Genomic DNA, 24,589 nt, shown 5'->3' on the forward strand with positions numbered 1-24,589 from the left:
AGGCAGAGAAGAGAACAGCGTTATGCTAATTTAAGCGGATGGGGAGATTAAATAGAGTCATATCAGGTCATGTGCCTTCTAGAGATGGGACCCTAATCCTCTACTCTTTCTCCTGGCAGCTCTCCACTTTACATAGAGAGAGAGAGAGAGAGAGAGGCAAGTGCAATGACTGGTGCAATTTTTAAAGTGAGTGACAGAAATTCAGTAAAACACCTGCAGCTTCAGGGCATGTAAATGATTTTTCTAATGAGTTTCACAATGCATGTTGTGTTATATGTGTTTTTCTTTATTGCCAATTAAACCTTTTGTGGCCAACGTGACAATGTTTATCTCTGAAAAATGTTATATTTATCTCTTTTGTGCTGTTCTCATACTGTAAGTATGTCCAACACAGCTTGATGTCTGTGTCTGTATTTGAGTATGTGTGAGAGAATAGAAGGATGGAGGGAGGTGTATTGTAAGTAGAGCGAGAGAGAAAGAAAAATAGTTCCCCCGAGCTGTTAATAAAAGATGATGCTGCAAAATGGATACTAGCTAGAGCTCCAACATGACGTTAGACAAAAAGATACCACTGTTTTTTTTTTCTTGTAGTTTGTCTTCTTTGTGCTTTGCTGTCAAAGATTGATGCTGTGTTGTGATGTTTGTCAATGACCAACAGTTATGAAATGTGTTTGCATCATACACAAAAGGCCATGAAGACAGCCAATTGAATACATGCACAACACTAAACATTTATGTGGTTTTTACAATGCAAAATGAACACAAATCAGATATGTCACTTAGAAACAAATGCTGTTAGTGCATATAGGAAATTACTGTGTGCATACTAAGAGCTGTGCTGGGTTAGAGCTACAGTAGGTTAGTAGTAGATCACACTGCCTTCACTTCTAGTTAAATTTTTAAAGCTGATAGTAGCTCTGCTTCTGCCTCGCATACACAGTTACACCGAAAAGCCCTTGATAAGTCCTTACTGTCTTTTTTATGCATTTATGATAAAAGTAAGATGGTCTTTCATTTGCATAATTACCTGCTGCACTGCAACACATTATTGTTTCAGTGATGGAGAATGGCAGAGGCTCTTATTGCACTGTCACGCTGCTCAAGGCCAAAGCACTGGGTCATTGTGTAAAGAGCTGTTCTTCTCTGTGCATGTGTCTCTCAACAGTTAGAGGAAAGTCTATACTCAAATTTTACACCCTAGATTTAAAACAAAAAAAGAAGTGCACAGATAAAACCATCCTGTTAACTTACTTCCACATATCTGCCTGGGTGAGAAACAGAAATCATTAGTAGTCAGTGCGATTTCTTTGTTCTATACTTAGCTCACAGTGGTGGAAAACACTTCATATTGTAAACAAGCTGTTAATGTAACAAGCAAAAAATATGCCTGTGTGATGAGAGGGATTCTATCATTAAAAATAGACATAATTTGGAGCATGTGCAATTTTACATGCAAGGAAGGCTGATAATTAGTGATACACACACACACTCACACACACACACACACACAAATACACGCACACACAGACACAAACGCACTCAAAGGCAGGCAGGCAGAGAGGAGCTGTCCTTGGTGCTGAATCAGCCGCTCCTGCTTGGTTGTTCATGCTCTATTTTGTGAACTGTTGCATCTGTCTAATCACCTATGGCTCTCAGATATTGTTCGGTGTAATTTCAATCTGAATTGATATTAATTTCAGCAGCAGTATTGATGCTAAAGGGAGTTGTAGGGGCTAATACTCTTGACATGTGCATTATTGACACAACCGGTTAGTATATGCACCATGGTATCATTGCTCTAGTAATACCCAGAGACAAATAAACCAGTTGTAAACTATTAAAATGACTTGTTTTTCATTTAATAGGGCAGTATTAGTGTCATTCTATTATAGGTTAATTCAAGTTATCCTTGAATTATGGCCAAATGACCATCCACCACCATCAGATCAGACTCACATGACTGCACACAGTGAACACAAACTACAACTCAGCATGCATTAAAAAGACATTAAATCAATGTAGACACTGATCATTAAAGTAGGAAGCTTTACATTTCTTTGCTGCAGTACTGCTCTATGTTTTTCAACAAGTAAAGCTACTCAGATGGGTTGTCAATTATTGGGAAAACTTGGAAAAATGAAGGCAGAAACATGATGAAGGCAGACATTATATATAAAAGTAGCAATAAACCATGTAAATATACCACCAAAATGGTAACACACACCACAGTAACATGCCTTTTTGTCCTTCAAATAAGTGTAGTGGACTGTAAAGTTATCATTATCCACTTTAGTTGTTGGAAATAGAAATGAAGAGTTCATTTGCAAAAGCAGATAACTCCGTTTTTAAAAAATTCTAGAATCTTCATTTTTAATTTTTAATTTACATAAGGTTATATCAGTCAAACCAAAGTTGAGTGACTTTGAGATGTAACAAAACAGACATATCTCAAAAAAATATAGTTTTATTGAAAACAACACTATGCAAAGAATAATTACAAAGCCTCAGCTCATTTTTTTCAAAATGGCACTTATCTGCTTTTGCAAATGAACTCTTCAAATATATAAGGAGTAATTCAAATAATGTGACTAAATTCGTCTACTAAATGTGCTGAGTTACATTCTGTTATATTCATATTGTTATGTGTGTCCTATTTATTACAGGTGTAAACAGCAGCAGCGCTTTTACAGCTGCATTGCTGAAGTTTTTTGGATCTCATACTCATCTGCTCTTGGTTGAGGTTGATACACCTGCAACTCGATCCACCCCGCGAGCATCCGAGCGTCATCGCGGTCTCAGCCAATCAGGACGCGCTTCACCGCATCCTTGGTCGGCGCTATTTTAAGACGTGTGGACCAATCAGGAGGAGCCGGGGCACTTTGTCAACGGCGAAATCAAAGTTGTTGTAGAGAAGCGCGCGTGAGTGCTGTGTGTCTATGTGTATGTGTGCGCGAGGGGAGGAAAACGCTGGTGGCCGGTTGGTGGATGAGAGAGGCGCGAGGCGGCGGAGACAAGTGGGCAAAACCGTCCGGGCTGCTGCTACTGGATATTTACCTCCACAACATGCACGTTCATAATTAATTAGCTGCTCTGGCACAATTTAGAGCCTGGCAGCGGAAAACAAAAGGCAACATTTCGACGGAATATCTTATTATTTCACTTAGAAACAAATCCCCAGATGGACGCTGCTGCTGCTGCTGCTGCCGACGGAAAATGCCTTGACAGTCGAAACTAGCTCTGGATGAGAGACTGTAGCGATGTTTAAACATCTGTGAGCTGAGTTTCCTCATTCCTCTGCTCTGTCGAAGTGGACTTATCAATTTGTGCAAGTTTTGCGGCTGAAGGAGCATTTTCTGTCTTTCTTTTTTCTTTTATTTTCTTTTTTTTTTGAATATCCGAGATGACGGAAATCAGCGAGAAGGAGAATGAACCACAAAACCTTCACCGACCCCAGGCGACCGTGCCCAGCCAACCTGAATCAAAGGTAACAATTAACACACCTGTGCAGATATGGAGCCTTGCTGTTTCTCTATCTCTATCTTGCTTAAAACGAATAGATATCTGTATTTTCTGAGGCTGAATGTAAGTTTTAGTGGAGAATTTTAAACATATGTAGTAATCTTTATTTATGTCTGGGACTTTCTACCTCATGCTGTGTGTGTAGCCTAAATGAAAGTATTTTTTATCATGGGAATCCACGACTTGCGGCTTCATCTAAGTAGTTTCCTCTCCCCCACGAAGCTAATTCTGAAGTGGCTGCATGTCTTGCATAACAACCCTAAGCCGATTTACTTCTTGTAACTACGTTGACCTCAGAGTTACGCCGGGTTCACACCGGACGCCGAAGCGCCGCGAAGCGGAGCGGCCGCGGAAATCGCGCGCGAGCCGCGTCCCTCCAGTTCACACCAGACGCTGATTTCTCCGCGGCGGTCGCGAGCGCCTCTGCTCCTCAGCTGTTGTTCACTCACATTCAGAGCTGTGTTTTTTACATCATGGATAAGTAAATAACCTCATATAATTATAACACCATGTGCTGTGGGTCACACAACTCCCTGTACTTCACTTCCAAGATTAATTTCACGTCCTCCTTTTTTTTCCCACTTTACAACAACTCGTCTCTGCCTCTCTCTCTCTCTCTCTCTTTCCCTGTTTGTTTGTGTGTTTTGACCCCCCCTCCTCCTCCCTGCAGCCAGCCCACTCCGTGTCTCCCTATCCTGTGTGTGTGTTTTCATCTCTCTTGCTCTCTGTTGAGAGTCTGACAAATATAAATACGGTCGCATTTGTCAATCGCTGTATTTTATTTTGAAAAGTGTTTTATTTTGAAAATTGACCGGATTCTCTCGTTGTTTCATGTGTGACTTCCTGCCAAGATTGACGCGATTGCTCGCGGCTCGCGCACAAAATAGAACAGACGCCGAAACTGGCGCTCCACGGCGCGAGCCGACCGCGGAGGACCGCGACGCTCCGCGTCTAGTCTGAACTACAACACCAGTTAACGAGGGCGCCGAATGGAAGCGGACTCCGCTCCGCGGCTATTCGCGGCGCTTCGGCGTCCGGTGTGAACCCGGCGTTAAAGGGCAAAGATTAGGTGAAGGTGCATGTGTAGGCTACAGTACGTGTGTTTGTTTGTCTGTGTGGCGTGTGTGTAGAGGTTGCACTACACAGTGTTGTGTGTTTGAGGCAACAGTTCAAAAGAGCATGGTGTTTGAAATGAACACCTCTAACTACCATCATCCCCTGGCTCTCTTCAGTAAAGAAATTCAGACAGAGGTGGACAATGCAGATGGTGTGCATACAAGAGGCTGCAGTTTGATTTCTACTTTTGTACCCAGGCTTTTGTGCACATAGATTTAATTTCACAGCGTCCCAGCAGAGGAGTGATGAGGCTGGTGGTGGCCTTGCATCTCCTCCACTGAGAAAACCACTGGGACCACCAGAAGGCAAATAAGGCCAATGTTAGAAGCATAACCTGCTGTGGGACTCTAAGCAAAAAAAAACCAAACAAAACAGGAGCTGGTTCTCTCTAATCTCCCTCCACAGTCTTTTAAATACTGCTTCTCTGATTGAATATTATTTAGTATCAGAGTTGCGGCAGGAAAACTGCATTATTTGATCCTCATCTCAGATCAAAAGACTACACACTGTCCCATGATGGCAAAAGAAAGCCGTCATGTTTTCTGCACCAGTTGTCGGCAAAAGAAAGTTCAATTGTTGAATCTCAGATGGTGAATGCCTCTTTGTCACCGATCCTAGTATACTTTTGTTTAAGCCTTTTATTCATTTTAAGTGATGTTTCATCTTTCAGGTTTCCTACCTCAGTGGGACTTAGACACAAAATTAAAGTATGATTTAAAGCTAAAACTACATTTTACCTCCTTCAATGTAGGACCTTAACAGAACCCACCACATTACAACTGTTACAATGTGTTTTAATGTTGCATATTCCCTGACAAATTTTCAATTAACTTAGTGCAAAATAGCAAACACCGTATTGTTTAGGCTCCCTGGAGTTCTTGTGTCCCAGGGCAATGGAGAGGTGTATAAATAACCTCAGCACCATAATGAACTATTAAAAAAAAAAGATGGGCCTTTTGTTGCTGACTGATCTTTCTTGATTAAAAAAAAACAAAAACAGAATTGAACTGAACTTCAGACTGAGCCCACTTATTTTCTGACTTGACCTAAATCTCCAGCATTGCCATTATTTATTTTTTTACAAAATGAGTTTCAGAACAGCCTTAATTGCAGCCGCAATCACAGCAAGAAATCACATTATGGCAATCCTTCGCCAGTCATCGCCACAGGGACCTGGAACAAGCCTGGCAGAGCAGGCCTCGTGTTGTTTCTGTTTGACTACAGACAAACACAATGGATGGTGGGCGTTAGGGGGGGGGGCTGCGTGAATTTATGAGCCAATCAGCTAGCAGATGTTTGCTGTGTCTAGCTAGGGGCCTGGTCATAATTCACACAAATGGCTGTCCAGACAAAACAGAACTGGGAAGAAACAATCCACCAAACTGCGTCAGCCATGTAGCTCTGTGTTTGCCAAGCTCCTGCTGGCAGCCGCGACCGCTTCACATCCCACAGAGGAAGAAGAAGAAGAAGGATGAGGAGGGGAAAAGGGGGAGGGAAAGATCAAATATGTGTTACAACCTGAACCAAGGTCTCTTTTATAGTAGTCTGCTCGGGGGTGTCTCTCTCTAGGGCTTCACTTGTTTCTTTCTGTCACTTGCAATCAATTCGCTTGCATATCGCTCTACAGTATTTGTTTCGTAACAATTTCCACCTCTTGCTTTCCCTCTTCTGCTGCGTCCGTGTCCTATTCTTCTTTCTGAGTTCCACTTAATGCCTCTTCCTGCGATCCTTCTCGTCTCTTCATCAGCTCTCCTTCATCGCTCACTTTCCTCTCCTTCCTTGTCTCTCTCTGCCGTCCCTCGGCTCTCAGAGTATTTATTACAGAGCTAAGTGGGCCCACCAGCTTTCTAGAGTGTTTCTAATAGAGACCGTGACAGAGGATGGATAGTTATTCCACCTCCTCCACCTACAGGCAAGGTGATAGCTCCAATAGTATTATCATTTCTCTCTAACTCTCACTTTGAGCAGATCCTGTTCAGGCGTCTTGCATTCAGTGGCATGCGGTAAAATGTGATGATGACAAAGAAAGTTTGGAGTATGCAGAGCTTAGAAGAATAATTGTGCTAATTCACTTTTTTCTTGTTGAAAGTTGGGTCGGAAGATTGACACAACTCTCTAAATCTAAAGCTGTTGAGCAGTTGATCAAGAAATGGTCCAATACACAACTCCTATTCACTGCAAATTGTCATTTTTACACTTTGTAAAAACACCATCATATGTTAGGCTAATTCTTGAGCTTTAGGTGAGTATGCTACCTTATTTGTACCGCTTGGTTTGCAGTAAAAAGATCTTAAACACATCTCAGACGACACCGAAGAAGCTGAAATTCAATCGAGCTATCTGTTGAATGGGGGGATGTTTGGTTAAGGCTGTGCCTGTGACTCAGCAAACAAAACCATTTAACAATTCTAGTCAGATAAGAGAACTCCTGCTCTTTAAAGATAGGGTTTCCAAAAAGAAAAAAATTGATTGAACAAATTGAACAAGAGCACAGGAGAGTAAGGACCGTTTCCACGATAAAACAAACACCGGTGCACAGCTAGTTTGCCTCAAAATTAAGTTTGTGTGAATTGTCTCAGGGTATTTGTAAGACTCTAAACTACCACTGTCTCACTAAATGTAGTATAGAATAGAATAAAATATCCTTTATTGTCATTGTAACATGTACAACTGAATTAAAATGTCAAACCTGTCATTGCACCCCTTCGATGTAAAAACTATAAGGACTTAGATATGTTTAAATTGGACTCATCATACCACTTCATCATTAACAGTAGGACAATCATTTGCATATATTTACTTTTATGCTTACTTTTTTTTGTGGAGGATAAATAAAAGTGTTAAAACAACTCACACCCCAAAGAGGAGACGGCTCGTGACTAAACTCGGTCAGACAGAAGTCCATTTATCTGTTTCCCCCTGTTTCTAGTCTCTATGCTAAGCTAAGCTAACCAGCTGCAGGCTATTGCTCAATATTTACCTTACGCACATGAGAGTGATCTCTCAGCAGCAAAAAAGTGATTAAGCATATTTCCCCAAATGTCAACCGGTCCATTTAAGCTACATGTTGGCAGAATCTGCAGCTACATAAAGTTTATTATTCACAAGAGACAGTGGGTTTAAATGCTGATAGTGCAAGGTGGTGCTGCGGCCCGGTCCGCAGGGTCTTCACACGGCCCATCACGTTTTCAGCCAACACAAAGACATTTTTACGAGGTGAAAATGATGGTAACGGTTTCTCTCTGGCTTTGCCCTTCACACTTTCTTCCCAGAGCTCTCTTTTCTCACTAACCTTCCTATCAGCATCCATTCTCCTCTTATCTAATTAATTTCTTGCTCCACACTTAGAGTATGTATTCCCTATCTCTTTTCCATTGACTGCCCCATTTAAATTAAAACCAAAACCTTTTCTTTTTCCACCTACACTTAACCTCTCCTCATCTTTCTCTCTTCTTGTCTCCTCCTTCCTCTCTAACTTTGTCTGCTGGCTCTGCACAGTGTTTTGAAAGGATGAAAACTGTTTAAAACCATTGCCAAACTATATTATTTATTAATTAAGATCCTATTTCACACCTTTCTTAAAGTTTTACTGACTTGTGATGATTATGCAAATGTAAAATTGATATTTTTACAGTTCACAAACAAATAATTTTACACAGATGTTAAGCTGTACAACTGGAAAATGATACTGTGTCAAATAAGATTTGAACGAGCGTTAACAGTTGAGACACATTTCCTCCTCCTGTGTCAGTAGGTAACTAAGCGTAAAATTTAATACGTTTGCTGATGTGTGCCAGCATGCATCTACTCTGTGCTATTCATGTGATCACACCGTGTGTAGATGACATTCCCGAACAAAGCCTCTGCTCAGCCTCCTTCTGCTTGTTTCCCTCCGTATCGCCGTTAGCGGCATAAGATACATCAGTCACTCGCCCAACTTCTGACAGACCATGATATGTTTGTGTTTCGCCTGTCACAATGATTGACTTGTACTGCTGACCTTTTGAAACAAACCGTAGTCAAGACTCTGAAAACAGACGAGCAGTTTGAAGGAGATAACGACGACACAATGAGAGAGAGATGGAATATTACAGAAAATAGTCACAAAGACCTGCAGCACCTGAACGCTTGCATCATCCATGAAAGAAGGCGAGCTGATAAACCAACTAGGCTTGGGCGGTATCCAAATTTTGATACCTTCAAATTTCCTCCACATTTCACCGCGGTAGCCTATACGGTATTACTGTGACTTAATTAAAAATTATGACATAAGCCTCAGGTGGCATTACCAAACTGTTGGCTTGTGTCTTCACTGTTCAGAAACTGAATACTATAGAGCTGCCCCCAAATAGTCGACCAAGCACTGGTCAACCAAAAAAACATTAGCGGACCAAAATCTCATTGGTCGATTGGTCAGGAAAAAAAAAAAGTAGGCTGAAACATATTAAACTAACCGAAAATTCAACCACACATAAGTGCTACTGGACATATAATCAATTTTACGCATTAAAGCAGAAGTAAGCGGAATATTTGTGTTAATATAAGTCTTAAATAGTTATATCTTCCGACAGCAATCACTTGTATAGAGTGTTTGGTCTGAAACACGGGTCTGTCAGTCACTCTGCTCTGCTGTAAGCCGAGGAGAAAACTTTCCTTGTATCCTACAACCTTTATCCAATGAGGAGAGAGAACGGCATAAAGGGGCGGTCCTCTCTGTGTGTGCAGCCAAGGGATGCGCGTGAATGTGGTGACGTAGGGACGAGGGCGGGGACTGCTAACTCCATCTGCTGACAAGAAGCTAGCCAAAACCACCGGATCGCTTACTTCTGCTTTAAATGACTTTTATTTAATATTTAATCCTCTCCTATATAAGCGCATTGCATTTTTTTATGACGGTATTGAAACTGATACCGTTGCTATTTTTGAACACCTGCAGTATACGGCATTACCATAATACCGCCCAAGCCTAAAACCAACTTTACTTTACAGCGTCACTGACTGTTCTTCTGCTCGTGTGTCCAGTGTTGTTGACCCAGCACAGTTTGATTAATAGTGAAGCCATTGAATTACTGTCCTTGATTGAGATCTAAAATGCTGCTGATCCAGCAGAGTCCCTTGTGCAGTGTCAGGGTATAAGAGCGGAGTCTGTGGGGAGTAAGTATGGACTTTGTTTAGTCCTTTGTTTAGTACTGACCTTTGGTTGCTGCTTCAGTGACAGTGATGGTATTCTCTCTGTCTCTCTCTCTCTGTGTTGATGTAGTGCAGTCGGGGGAAATAAAGTTTTTAGAGTGGATCTTAGAGTTCGGATCTCCAGAGAGTCACCTTGAAAAAAAAACTTGGAACAACCTTTGACTGCATCAACACCTGTTCATTCATAAAGGCCGTCTGTTGCCTAGCAACCGTGACGTAATTTCATTGTCAACTCTTCGAGAGCGCACAGTTGGCAAGTCATTGAGATAAAATTGAATTATTAATATGTTTTCTCTTTGAGTGTGAGACTGGTTTATAAACTGAATATTTCAACCTACTTAGAAGATTTTCTCCTCTCACATTCGTCCCTCATTTGTCTGGGAGAAAGATTCCTGAACACATGGATCAATAAAGAAGGTTATACTTTGAATTCCATTATAACGATCGTACATCCTGTACCTCTTATTGTTTCTTTGTGCTTGTGTATGTTAGTTGATTCCCAAGGACTTTGGGTTGGGAGTATGACTGTAAAAGAAAAGCCTCCAGTGAGTGAAACAAGTCATCTAGCTGAAATTATAAACGGGAGATCTTTCAAAAAAACATCTGGATTTCTGTATTTTATCTACAGAATCTACAGGAAAAACTATTATGGGTTTGTTTAATGTAAGACAGTAAATGCAATCATTTAATCAAAGGTAACCAAGTGGTTGTCAGTGTGCCAATGAGTGTTGGTCTTTAACCATTGTGTGTAACATCAAAGAGTCTTTGTGACAGTCACCTAATGCTAACTGCAAAAGCTCCTTGTGCAGTTAAGCCCTTTAAAGGGCTGGATTTGGAAATGCAAGCTCCTTTTGCTGCTGCACACTCGGGCAGACAGCCGGTGAGCCGGTGGAGACTTTGCTAGCAGGAGGCTCATGTATCACTAAGAAACAGCCTGTCAGACAATAGCCTGATGTTTGGTAGGTACATAGAGTGAGCTGTGAAAGTGACAAGATGGAAGCACTGGAACATTTTACCTTGATTCACACTTAGACTTTCACCTAATGTTTTAACATGCAGTGTAAAAAAATCAGAGGGACACCTTGGGTAGGCTTTCTCTTTTATAAAACCCTAAAGAAATGCTTTTTTGGGATGCTCTGATTGGCTGATTACAAATGCAAGATCGGTAAATTGGAATTAATCTTGTCACTGATCAGATCATGAATTTAAAGCTCTGGTCTCTGCAGCTTGTTCAGTGCTCCAGCATGTGACTGGCTACCTAAATAAGACAGCATGTTGGCTGCTTGGAACTTTTACAATGCATGTGAATGATGTATGCAATCTGCAATGCATGCCAAAAATAATCAGTGTTGGCCTGTCTCCCTTACAAATGATAGATGATTCTCCTGCAGTGTCTGAGTTTGTAATTTTCTTGATATAGTGTTGACAGAATCTATAATATGCTTCGTCACAAAGCTTTGATATGTCATTGATTTGGTGTGAAGTCAGTGGAGTGCAGTTTGTCTGTAAAAGAGCACATGAACCTCTCAAATAATTAAAACTCTTCTGACATCAAAGTTAATGTCATTCAATGTGAATGTAGTTTTTAATACTTGTCATTTTTCTATGGAATTAATCACAATAATAACAACTTCACTCCTCACAAGTGCTTTTTGGATAGTGTGAGAAGACTGTAAATGTCTTAGCTACTTAAAATCCCCCAAATCCCTCTTAGATACAGTAGACCTACATAGAAATAGAAGGAGAGAGGAGGATATGTTATATTTTCTGTAGGGAAAACTGTAGTTAAACTGTCGTCTTCACTCTGTTCCAGGAAGTCATCAATTTGCTCCAAGCCCTATCACCTGCAGTGCAGCTTGTGCAGCGAGGCCTTACAACTTTATGTTGGCACAAAAGGTCGCTTCAGTGGGTGAACTTTTACCTAACAAGGTCCCGCTGGATCTGCGCCTAATGGGGTCACTTTTATTTCAAGGCAGGGGGTCAGTGTGAGAAGAATACCAAAACTTAATCAGCTTCCTGCGAGTCCAGTAACATTTTAAACACCACAAGAAGCTATAGAGAAAAACTCTGCAGTAGATGCCGTGCCGTCGCCGTTGTGTGAGAGCAGGCAGATACTGGGGAGTCGCTCAGCTGTGTCCTAACTGCAGATAAAGCTTCTGCAGAGAGGAAAGAGACCATCCTGGATCTGGGAATACATATAGGAATAATAGAGAGACACTAAGATCACATACCTTTCACATTGAAACTGATATTTATTTAAAAAGTAATTTCACGTGTAAATTTGAACTAATAAAATCATCTTTGTGACGCCATGTTTGGGGACTGTTCCAGAGAGGAGACATATGTTTTCTTTTGTAAAAGTTAATTGTTTCAACGAGGCTTAACCTGAACGGAATATGTTAAAGGGATAGTTCAACATTTTGGCAAATTGGCCCATTGCTTCTCATTCTCATAGCGTGGTGAATGTGCAGGTCACAACTTGTCCACGAAAGCATTTTGGAGTTCTTGGATTGTGTATTTGATGAGTTTGATGAGGAAAACCAAGAAATCCCATTAGCCTCTGTAGCGTAGCTCTGAGCAGCTCGCGGCTCTGCTCCGCCGTTCTAGAAATGGCTTGCACCGACAATTAAAAGTAACGAACCTACTGCTATGATTATAGGGATTATGGCAATGGGCCAATTTGCCAAAATGTTGAACTATCCCTTTAATTGTTTCAACGAGGCTTAACCTGAACAGAATATGTTAACAGAGATTTGATTTTCTCTCACGGTGCTTTTCGTCAACAGTCGCCTCACCACATCTCCTCCGTTTGGTTAAAAAAAAAAAAAGGAAAGACGACGGCGTAGAAAAACTAGAGGAGTTGCATCTGCATCGTAGTGGCAGCTGGATGACTTTTCGCCTTTCACAGGCATCTTGTGTGAACATGCACCCACCCCACTTCTTAATCATTAATTTATCCAAGCAGTCCTCACAACAGCCTATTTATAGAAGCCTTCACCAAACAACTCACCGCTCTGTGCTCGTTTTCAAACAGCCAGAAGAACAAGGCAGACACGTCTACTCTGTCTTTTCCTCCGTCAGAGCGGTGATCGAGAAAAGGCCTCGGTGCATTATTGGGCTTTCAAAGACAAGAGTGTTGATAGTGGCGATGTGGTATTTTCAGACTACGTTGTCTTTTCATGATGTTCTTTTTCCCCATTTCTTTCCTCTGTTTTACCTGTTCTCCCTTCACCCTGCACCACCACCATACTTTCCTTCTCTTTTATTCTTTGCTTCATCCTCTTCCTCAAACCACAGACTGTTCTAGTACGCCGCACCATTTGCACTGTGATGAGCTAATTGCTGTCAGTAGTTCAGAGTGTGATGGGTCTCCAGTTCTGTGATCCATAAATAGACTTTTCAAAACCTTACAGAGACACAAGAGAACGGAGAAATATAGAGATTTGCATTCATTAGAACTCCGCTTTTGACTTTTGGAGGACGTCATGGGATGTAAGAGAACACAGTATTAACTAGCAGCTATGCTTAACATATTATAACACAAAGCTACGCATGTATAATAAGAGCAACCACAAAGACAAGGAGATAATTAAGATAGTGATGTGTGTGTGTGTGTAGGTCCATAATTTCAGAGGCTCAGACAGCTCTCATTATTTTTTGTTCTGTTAGCAATTGTATTTTGCACGTAAATCAAATGAAATATCAATGAATGGATTTATTTAGTGCTTCTCTCTCTCAATAAACTTGCCTATATGTGTTGGAGACCACAGGTTAAACCCGGGTTTTATGATCACATCCTTTTCAACAAGCTTTATAGACTCTGTGGGCTTCACTTCACCACAGTGGAATCAGAATGAAAGCTCCTCTGCTGGTGATGATATGGGTCTGTATTACTATATATAATGCAGTAAATTCAGTTTACAGTGCACAGTTATAGAGCAGAATATTCGCAAAACAGTCTGTCAGATACACTGCAGTTGGAGGCATTCGTTTCAACAACACATGTATTAACCTGTCCCCACTTTTCTGTTGTGGTTTTACATAAGAACCTCTACATAAGGATTTCTCCCAGTGTTACTGAGGTTGGGCTTCAAGTTTTTATACCCCAAACTGAAAAAACATTATGGATCAACTGTTCCTATAAAGTTGGGTTAAAACTTTTGAGTTAAAATTCTGTGTAAATTCAGGAACAAGTTTTTCTTATTGGATTTTTGAGGTGGAAAAAGTGTATTTTCTGTTAAAGAAGAAACATTTAATTCCGTGGAGCTTCTGTTGTAATCCTGTGCAGCTGCTGCACTACACTACACCTGTAAAAACCACAGAGAAGAAAAATGTTGTTGTGCCGAAGTAAAACGGTGCAAATTGTTTGTAAGGCAGTCTTCTTCTGTTCATCCTTCAGATGTGGTTGTTGACAGAAATGCAGAAATGAGCAAAGGAAAAGAAAAGAAAAGAACAGCAAGATGTACAGAGAGCAACCACAGGATGTGAGGGTCCAAACCAAAACCTGAAGGAAAAAAAAAACATCTATAAAAAGGACAAAAATTTGACGAGGATTCACATTCTCTCTGCTGTGTAGCGCATTTTATCTTCGGCTAATGTTAAACCATGAAAGTGTCCAGAACAGTTGCCAGGCTGCAAAAATTATACTGCATCTTTGCACACGTGGAGAACAGTCATAAAACACTTTTGCTGCTCAATTTCATTGACGGCACTTAAGCATAAACTTTATAGGTTAGGTTAAATGGGATCATGTAGATACAGAAGCTGTTGCATAATAAGCGCTCTGAAGTGTGTAAAACCGTCCACTTACGTCTTATTCATGTAACTTTTTATTAGTATTTTCATTCATGCAGAACATACAGACTGTGATGGATATTGACCAAATGTTGCACACTGCCACTGTAGTAGTGCCCATTTATATCTAAAGCTTACAAAATACATTTGGCATTGAACTATTATATTTTAATGTTCACATCAGCCTTATTTAAATTCCCATTTATGTCTTTGTTTCTTTAATCTTTGTAAAAGCTCAAGGAGGTGTATTAACCTATTGATTATCAGCCATGTGTGGCCTAGTTTGTGGCTGAAGAAATTGTTCCCGTTCCTTTGAAACTGAAGCAGAGGTAGGCTTTCACCATAGAGAAGATTAACAAAGCAAGGCAAGTAAAAAAAAAATCTAATAGAGAGGAACATCCATTACTGAATGGGCCACCAGTCGAGCCAAGAAAAGGCCATTAAGGAAAGCATGGACTCAGCTCCCTGTAGAAAACATTTATGAGAAGCACTCACTAATGGGTCAACAGAGAGGACTCTTTTCATCACTCAAACTAATTGGCATCTGTGAATCTGTAGCTTAAAGAAGAAAAAGAGGAAGCTGCTCAATGCTATTGATCAAATTTTGTGCGAGGCAGTGCAGATGGGCGATGTGGTGGCTCTCCAGGCTCAGAGGTGCAATTGACATGATGAGGATGCACACATAAAAAAAAACGTACATTAAATGGCGATAGAAGTATATACAGTTTTTTTCCCTGCAGAGAAAACATAAGTTTCTCCTACATATTATTGCTGCTAAATAAACAGATGTAGGTTTTGGGGGCTGATTTTCATAACAACGTCCTTAACTCAGTCACAACCACACACGGCTAATGAGCTCTTTGAAAATCGAAGAGGTACTCTTCTGTCCGAGGGACCTATTACGGCCTTGCCCTCATTCTCCAGGCCATTCTCGAGCGTAGCAGCAGTTATTATTTCCATATATCGGGCGCCGTTGCTCCTAAGTCCCTGTAATTGTTTGTCATTATCAGTTCCCCTTTATTGGGGCCGGGAGGGCCGGATGGCAGGCATGTGGGAAATGGAGGCAGGCAGAGTCACAGATAAACCCGATGTTTGCCATGCATCACTGACAGCGTCAAATGCGAAGGTGCAGGCCGCTCAATAAAACTAATCAAATGTGAATTTTAAGGGGTATTGACTCCAGTGGATCTAAAAGAACAAGGGGTGGGGTGTGAAGCCTGAGATGGAAGATCAGAAGGCAGCGCGGCAGGGGCAAGGACAGTCAGAGGGTAGAACAAACAGACCGATTTTTAACAGACCGATTTCTCAAGCAGTCCATGAGATGCAGTAATTAATGGGAAAGTTTCTCTTGTTTTAACGAATCGAGTCACTTTTGGCAGCCCTACGAAGAAAAAAAAATTTGGGGTGGCAATGTTTCTGTGTGTGAATGTGGAAAATAAGCAGCTGTTTGCTAACAAGTTTGCAGTGCCAACTTAAAAGGCGATAATTTGTTAATGTTGTGGTCATGGTGTGTTTCTGCTGCACATCACTGGCTTCAAAACAGCACAAAATAACATCATTAATTAGCGTTTAACACTCCAAAACTTCACTGACCAGAATTTTTTTCACCATACATCATTACTATGAGGTGTCCAGAACAACATACTAAAAGTCCTAAGAAATCCTAGTTGGGGAAATATGTTTAATTCTCATCAATCCAAGATTGATTTACTGTATATAAAGTCTATGGTGCCAATAAGGCCAGAAAACAATAATACACCCCAATGGGGCTATTTTTTTCTCTTTACTGCTATCACAATGAAACTTTACACAATGAAAGTATCCATGAAATGTAACATTTTTTGTATTACAAGTTTCTTTGAAAATTAATTTGAATATGCAGATGAGCCATTAGGGTTGCAAAGGGGTGGAAAATTTCCAGTAAATTTCCGGAAAATTTCCAGAAACTTTCCATGGGAAGTTAAGCTGGGGAATTTTGGAAATATTCCAAATTGGAAACTTTCCATGGGAATTATAGGAATTTATGGGAATTATGGAAATTTATGGTAATTATTGGGAATTTATGGAAATTAACTGGAAATTGGGGGTAATTAATTTAGACAAACTGTATCATATCCAAACATAAATGTAAATATTTTGTTTTGTCATAAGCAGACATCGATGCAAAATAACACAATTAAAAAACATTTCAACAGATTTATTTGTGAGTAGAACTTTATCAAGTTTTAATTCAATAAATAAAGAAATGAAAATGAAATGAAATAATTCTTGTATGAACAATCAATTATTTTACTGAACCACAAAAACATGAATGTTGAGTAAAATTTTACTCACCCTCACCAATCAATTTTGTAAATTTCTGATTTATTCCCGTTTATTCCCATATATTCCCATTAATTTCCATATATGCCCGTTAATTCCCATATATTCCCGTTAATTCCCATGGAAAGTTTCCAACTTTGAAAATTCCCGGAATTTTGCAACCCTATGAGCTATACACTACTGCCCAATGCCCAAAATACACCTGAATAGGCTTTTTTTTTTTTCCTTTACTCCTACCACAATGAAACTTCATACAATAAAAATATACATGAAAAGTACATTTTTTTTTGTATTACAAGTTTCTTGGAAAATGAATTTAAGTATCTATGAATTTAAGTAATCTAAGTATCCTTGTGTTTTCTTCTCTCAGCTGCAGCGGCTGAAGCGCTCCCTGTCCTTCAAGTCAGTCATGCGCAGCAAGAGCGTGGACAACTTTTTCCAGCGCAGCAACGGCGAAACCCGCCCACCACCACCCTCCTCAGGCCTCATCACCACGCCACCGCTGCCGCAGCCTCAGCCTCAGCCTCCTCCATCGTCTCCTCCCCCCTTCTTCTCGGAGACGCCCCTGGCTTACGAACGCTCTCCCTCCATGTCTCCGTCGATCAGCCCCAACCCTTCCCTGTCGTCGTCGCACTCGCCGTCGTCCATCAGCAGCCCCTCGCTGTCCGTCGCCTCCAAAGCCCAGCCAAAGACTCAGGCCCTGACGGTGCATCCGGTCAAGACCCACTGTTTCCAGGAGCACGTCTTCCGTCGGCCCGCCAGCTGCCAGCGATGCAAACACATGATTCAAGGTGGGTCGGTTAATCCAGGTTAGGACTGGCTTAGATGTATCGAAAGGTTTAATTCATGGAAAAAAGAGGCAGATGTTGGCCAGGTGTGTGGAATCACTCCCATGGCGAATGTGAAGGGCAAATGGTGGCTTTTAAATGGTCAGGTCACACAAACCAGAAAACTGTATCTAGATATGATGTTTGTGGTTTAACCATCTTTACTCAAGAGTGATCCACAAATCTCACAGTGGAAATGCTACATTGGGACAATTTCCTGCTGAAGAAATACCCCCCAGTGTGGCTTGTGGTCATGCCCACAGAGTTTTATTGCCTTTTCCTTTTTCATTGCTATGTGGATATTTCTCAGCTGTGCCGTTAAAAGATTTAATATTTTGCATTAAACTGTTTCCTAAAAACAAACCAGTAAGAACTGAACTCCAAAATGACTACTCATAATGTTGAAACACCTCTTGCCTCTTGGACGAGAAACGTCTTCCTAGACAAAAGTCAAGTCCAGTTGCTTTTGACTAAAATTCCTTTGAGATACTATGACCTGGACAAATGAGAATATGCACAGGCTTACCTACAAGTAAACTTTACAATCCACAGAAGGGATTGTGTAGCATGTACTGTACAGCAATAAAAGTCTTTCCTCACAAATTGTGACAGATAAAACCTCGCTGGAGGGGACACAGGTAACACTGTCTGTATCCTTGGCAAACCTAATGTTGGAGTTTACTGTGGGTTTAAATGGTTTAAATGGAGGTTTTGGTAGTTTTCCAGCTGAGCTATACATCTCAAAGTAAATGTTGGTGTCTTTGCAGGGAACTCGAAGCAGGGTCTGCGCTGTAAAGCCTGTAAGATGGCGGCCCACCTCTGGTGCTCGTCGGAGCTCTCCCAGCAGCCCTGTAACGGCAAGGTAAGAACATTTGAGACCGACTTCCAGCATCATCAAGTTTCACTGCCGTACACCATCCACCTTCATGAAGGCAACAGCTTCATGTAAATGTAAATGTACTTTATTTATACAGCCCTTTACAACAATCCTTTCGGTGTACCAAAGTGCTTTACAGCGGGTAATAAAAAAAGAAAGAAGAAGAAATAGAAACAATTTAAAAACAATAAAAACAGTGAAATCAATAAAATACAGCAAAGTCCAATAAGTTAAAATAAGATAAAAGTGTCATCACGCTATGCATCCCCTCATAAATGGGAACACAGACATCTGACACACAGAGATGTTCAATCATCTCGTGTTAACACGGGTTTGAAACTGTCTCAGATTTTCCTAAAAGTCTCACAAAAGTGGTCGGTTTTGCAAATTTCTGCAATTACATACATCTAACTTATTATATTGTCTTATTGTCATGTTTTATAACTGTATTTTCTCAACTCTGTCACTGTCTTGGGGAAGGAAACACTGCCACCCTTGAGGAGACGACTCTCATTAGGATAAAAAGCTTAATTACCGGTCAGGTTGGCTCTGTTATTAATTAATAATATTAAATTCAAATTAAATTCACTCAGCTAATCAGCTTACTGTGGTAAAAAAAAAAAATCTTTCAAAGTTTATTACTTTTTTTTTCTTACATTTTGTGTACTTGTTTTAACACATACAGGAAATGCAGGTTCTCTGCAGGGCAGAGACTAAGCCCGAATGCATTGTGTCAGCAGAATTAAACAGCAACTGGATGCTGTAATTGTCTCTCTCAGTCAGTTGGCATAGCCTTTAGTGCTGGTAATATGCTTAGCCTCAAAGCCCCCCATCTTGTTAAAAGAGGATAAATCCCTTTTCAAACCAGCAGACACACAAAGGTACGGGGTTATAAATGGGATGCGGATTGACCACAGCTTTTGCAAAGTCGACCAAGACACCGAGAATGTGTGAAAGAGTAGCAATGGGATAGAATTATCCTTCGGCCATAAATGCCGTAAGAGGAACAAAAACCGCTGAGGAGGAGGATGACACTGATAAAGTTACGGCGGTCCAGGTCCCCACATTTTTTCACTCAGCCCTTTTTGTCCTTCCTGTCGCATGAGCTGCTCCTCTTCTCACATAACGGCCTCCTCTCTTCCTCTTGTCTTGTCTGGGCGCTATGTACATTTCCTTTTTCCCCTCTCCACCCTCCTCTCAACTCTGTTGGAAAATCAATATCTCCCTGTACCAGCTGGTCTGGCTAATTCAGTGTGAAATTCAGTGTGTTTGAGGCGCTCACAATCCCTGGAGGATATGACACGGCGGGCTCTCGCCAAGCCTTCGGCAGTGTCCTTTTCGATCACTGCACACTCATCAAAGCAAGGATTAGGCATTTTACAGGAACCGGATGGAGTTCGAGGCGCTACTTCTTCTTATAAATCTACCTAACTTAAGGTCTTGGGCGTCACTGACACCCAAGTGCGTCATCGACTGCGTTTGTGTGCAGATCGTTTACATGTGAAATTTCATTTGGATTGATTTTAAAGCGCAAAGTGTAATTTATCCAGGTGCCATTTTCAAAATATGGACTAGAGGTCATACACACGTGAACTCAAAAGGACAAGGCTGTAAAAGTCGATGGTGCTGCAGAAATATTCAGCTTTCCTTCGTGATGATATTATTTAATCCATGTGATGTGATTGGAGGGGGAATCTTGCTGAGTCAAAATGCCAGCCACAGTCTCAGGAGGACTTATGGCCAGACGGAGCAGCAGCGTAGTGGAGACCAGTCGGAGCAGAACGTCTTAGTGCGACAAACCGTGAATCTGTCAGCACGCATATGACACAATAGATATTTCTTTTCTTTTCAGATACCTGCGCTTCACTCGGGTATTTCCTATTTTATGCGTCAGTATACAAACACTCGCTTTTCCCTTCATCCTATTTATTGGAGAGATTTAGTAACTGGTTATCATGTAGATTTACATTTTACTTAGCGCACAAACTCTCCATCAAAGTTTTAATTTTCTTACAACTTCCTCTATGGTGAGATAAGTTAGAAGTTGCCTTGTTCTATGAACTTTAGAGAATAATGTCAAATTGCAATTGTGGCAGTTTTTTTTTTTAAAGATTCTCATACTTATTTTCTACAAAACCCTTGATACAGGTTGATTTCTATAAGAAACAATAAGAATCTAATTATATTATTGTGAGATGTCATAATTTAACACCTCGATAGCTAATGTATAATCTCTAATCATCATATAAAGTAGTTAAATGAGTTCCTGCATTGGTGAATGCACAGGTGGAATAAAATATCATATAATATTCAAACAAAAAGAAAGAGGCAATTGTGCTTACTGAGGATATTTACTTTGAAATGGTTTAGTTTTATTGTAAGATTTTAATAAACAATTTTCCATGTAACAGGTGTTGGCATAGTGTTGTATTGCTAACTTTACTTGAGTTAAAGATCTGAGCGAGCACTTCCTCCACCTCTGGTCAATCATAGCCAAACAATTCAGGATGGGAAAAGGAATATCGATGACTACGGATCCTCTGGCGCTCCGCTCAGTTGCTGAGCTCACTCACATATGACCAATTGTTTTAAAACGTCCTCAGAATCGAGCGGCTTTAAATTACTTTGGAATCATGACAACCTTCTGGTAATCGATGTTAATTAAACCTAAAGATGTATTACATTACAGCTTGATTGAAGAAATAGGGCTGCTGAGCTCGGCACAAAATAATTGCTGCTGCAGGAGAGTTGCGCACACACAAAAACACACACACACACACACACACACACACACACACACACACACACACACACACACACACACACACACACACACACACACACACACACACACACACACACACACACACCTTACTAGACTTTGTGTGAGTCTTCTCTGTTGTATTCAGTAGAGTCCAGTCTGTCTTTCTCTGAATTTCAACTGTGCAAAGAGTTGGACGATGGTTTTACACGTCGTCTCACTATCACCGATCTGCCGTGATGTAAACACAGTGGTAGCGTATGGCTATTTGATGTTAAAGGGATAGTTCAGCATTTTGGCAAACTGGCCCATTGCCACTGACATAATCCCTGTAGTCTTAGGAGTAGGTTTGTTACCTTTAATTGTCGGTGCAAGCTATTTTTAGAACGGCAGAGCAGAGCCGTGAGCTGCTCAGAGCTACGCTACGGAGGCTCATGGGATTTCTTGGTTTTTCCTCATCAAACTCATCAAATACACAATCCAACAACTCCAAAACGCTCTGGTGGACAAGTTGTGACCTGCACATTCACCACGCTATGAGATAATAACAGAACATTACCAAAAACTGCTGATGCGTGAGTTTTTTGGCAAGCAGTCTCTGCATTTGCCTCAAAAACAACTCTGTCTTGTAATGTTCCGTTACTCTGTTGTTCTAAAAATAGCTTGCACTGACAATTAAAAGTAAGAATCTACTCCTAAAACTATAGGGATTATGGTAATGGGCCAATTTGAAAAACAATGTTGAACTATCCCTTTAAAGCGAAGGTGTGTGATGCTGAGGAAATGATTCTACTACCAGTTCTGACTGAGCACATTAGTTTGTCTCAGTTTGGTCTCAGCACCGGCAGAGGAGATGAAGCCGATCATCACTCATTAATTAGCATAATGTGAAATGAGTGAAGCATCTGCCAAGTTTGTTTACACGGAGATCTTTTACTTCGTTTGTGTCCTGTGTTTCCTCTGAAGCATTTTGTGACAAACAGATTAAAACAAACAAGGAGAATGAACAATATTCAGATAAAAGCAGCACAAACTCCAAGACTCTCGGCTCTGAGCTGTATGTCTCCGCTGAGCTGCTACAATTATATAATATAGTAAGGTAGTCGTAGTCGACAAAGTTTTGTAACAGTTTAATCCAGCCAGCCTGCCTGTCAGTCCCATTAATCAAGAATATAATCAATAATGGAGCACATTTATGTCAGCACATGTGTTTTCTAAATGGTAGATGTCATAACAACTTTGGGTAACACTTTAGGCAAGGCAAGGCAAGTTTATTTGTATAGCACATTTCCGCAACAAGACAACTCAAGGTGCTTTACATATTAGCAAAATAAGAACATAAAAAGCAAACATTATTTAAAAACAGACAAGAGAAAGAATTAAAACAGATATAAAAAGAAGTAAAATAGAAAGGGAGACAGAACAACTAAAACATAGTAAAAAAGATATAAAATAACAGAATAATGTTATGTTGCAGTGCTTTAGATTAGGGAACACATATTCACAATTAACTAGGTGCTTATTAATATGCATATAAGTAGCTTACTAGCTCCTTATTAGTAATTAATAAGCACGTATTAACACCTTATTCTACCTCTATTACACCATGAATTAAGATTTTTCCTGATATTAACTCCTAATTATCGCTTATTCATTGTAAATTAATGCATTAATGCTATAGTAATTCAGAGTGATAAAGGAAGAGTTACTGTTCTTGTGCTGCTGCCCCTGTACAAGGCCCCAATAACCCACTGGTTATTCACATCATTATTCAGAAACAACAATGCATTAATTTACAATGAATAAGCGATAATTAGGAGTTAATATCAGGAAAAATCTTCATTCATGGTGTAATAGAGGTAGAATAAGGCTATGTAGAATAAGGTGTTAATATGTGCTTAATAATTACTAATAAGGAGCTAGTAAGCTACTTATATGCATATTAATAAGCAACTAGTTAATGGTGAATATGTGTTCCCTAATCTAAAGTGTTACCATGTTAGTCTACATTATAATTAATTTTTTTTTTCTTTCTGTGATACAACTCTTATATAATCACACAACACTTCAGTGTAGAGGTGAAGTTTTTCCCTCTGTGATCGAGATAAAGATGTGATTTTGTGCTGTCAGTCCTGACGGCAGCCAACACGCTCCCTCAGTACCTCAAAGCAGCGTTTCACTTTGGAACGACTTCTGTAGTTTTCAGACAGTCCGCACCCACAGTATATCTCTCATGTCGCCATGGTAGCCATTTATTTCCTTCACATGAATATATCCCTTTATTATAACTGTCATAAATTTGTGATGATAAATCGGCTAAATGCTCAAAAATTCAGATGGAGGGAGGAAAGTGTTTCCTTCAATCGTTGACAGACGACGGCTAAATTATTCATCAATGATTTCTCATAGGCTTTGTGGAATATGAGAGATGTTTCGTCAGCAAAATAGCACATGTCCATGTAAATGCCGTCTTATTTCTGCTTATTTCTGGAGATAGCTCTACCACTGAATGTACCACAGGATGGCACGAAGATTTGTCTGATGGCACGTGCGTCACTTCCAGATGAAAATAGATAAATAAAGCCGAGATACTATCTTTATAAACCGTTTCTATTTGCAGAACACAGATCAGATCTATCACAGCCCCTCTGTCAAAAACAAGACTTTGTAATGTTATCTCTCAGTCTGATGAGTCATGTACTGTAGCTAAACATATTCCGCCTGCTAAATAAAGCAACACAATCAGATATCAAAGGTGGTACAGTACCTGATCTGCACTGTGACAGAGGCACACACCTTTGTCGTGTCTCGGTACGCACAACCATGCAGATGAATGAGCTTGAAGGCAGAGGAGACAAAAAAAGAGTTTTCACACTCCATTAAGCGTAATGCAATGAGAGGCATTTCTTCATGGAATTCAGTGTTAAACCCAATGGTGAGTGTATTATTGCCACCATAATGGATCATATCAGGTATCTAACCTACATGCGTCAAGATGGAAAAGTGTGTCAGAGTCTGAGAGATTTATTTTGGGCACTGAAACAGTTCCTACAGCCGTCCATAATCTGAAGGGTGCGGATTAAAACACAACTACAGTACAACTACAACACGGCTTCATGTTAAAAAAAATGAGAGAAATGTTCTTGGTAGTGACCCAACGGAGACGCAGTGCAGCCGCCCCGC

At 40.4% G+C, this 24,589-nt stretch overlaps 1 protein-coding gene across 1 annotated transcript in view; it reads left to right on the forward strand.

Annotated features, from left to right (window-relative positions):
• Positions 1–3,400: 3,400 nt before the first annotated feature.
• The window catches only part of LOC311002274 (SH3 and cysteine-rich domain-containing protein 2-like), a gene marked incomplete at both ends in the record, with an annotated part of 28,658 nt that continues 7,469 nt past the window's right edge, over positions 3,401–24,589 (forward strand). The window contains 3 exons of the mRNA XM_083993592.1: positions 3,401–3,484; positions 17,312–17,732; positions 18,536–18,630. Of these exons, the coding sequence (XP_083849718.1) occupies positions 3,401–3,484; positions 17,312–17,732; positions 18,536–18,630 (600 nt within the window). The remainder of the gene's footprint in view (positions 3,485–17,311; positions 17,733–18,535; positions 18,631–24,589) is intronic.

This window comes from Trachurus trachurus (genome assembly GCF_905171665.1).
Source record: "Trachurus trachurus genome assembly, chromosome: 19".
NCBI lineage: Eukaryota > Metazoa > Chordata > Actinopteri > Carangiformes > Carangidae > Trachurus > Trachurus trachurus.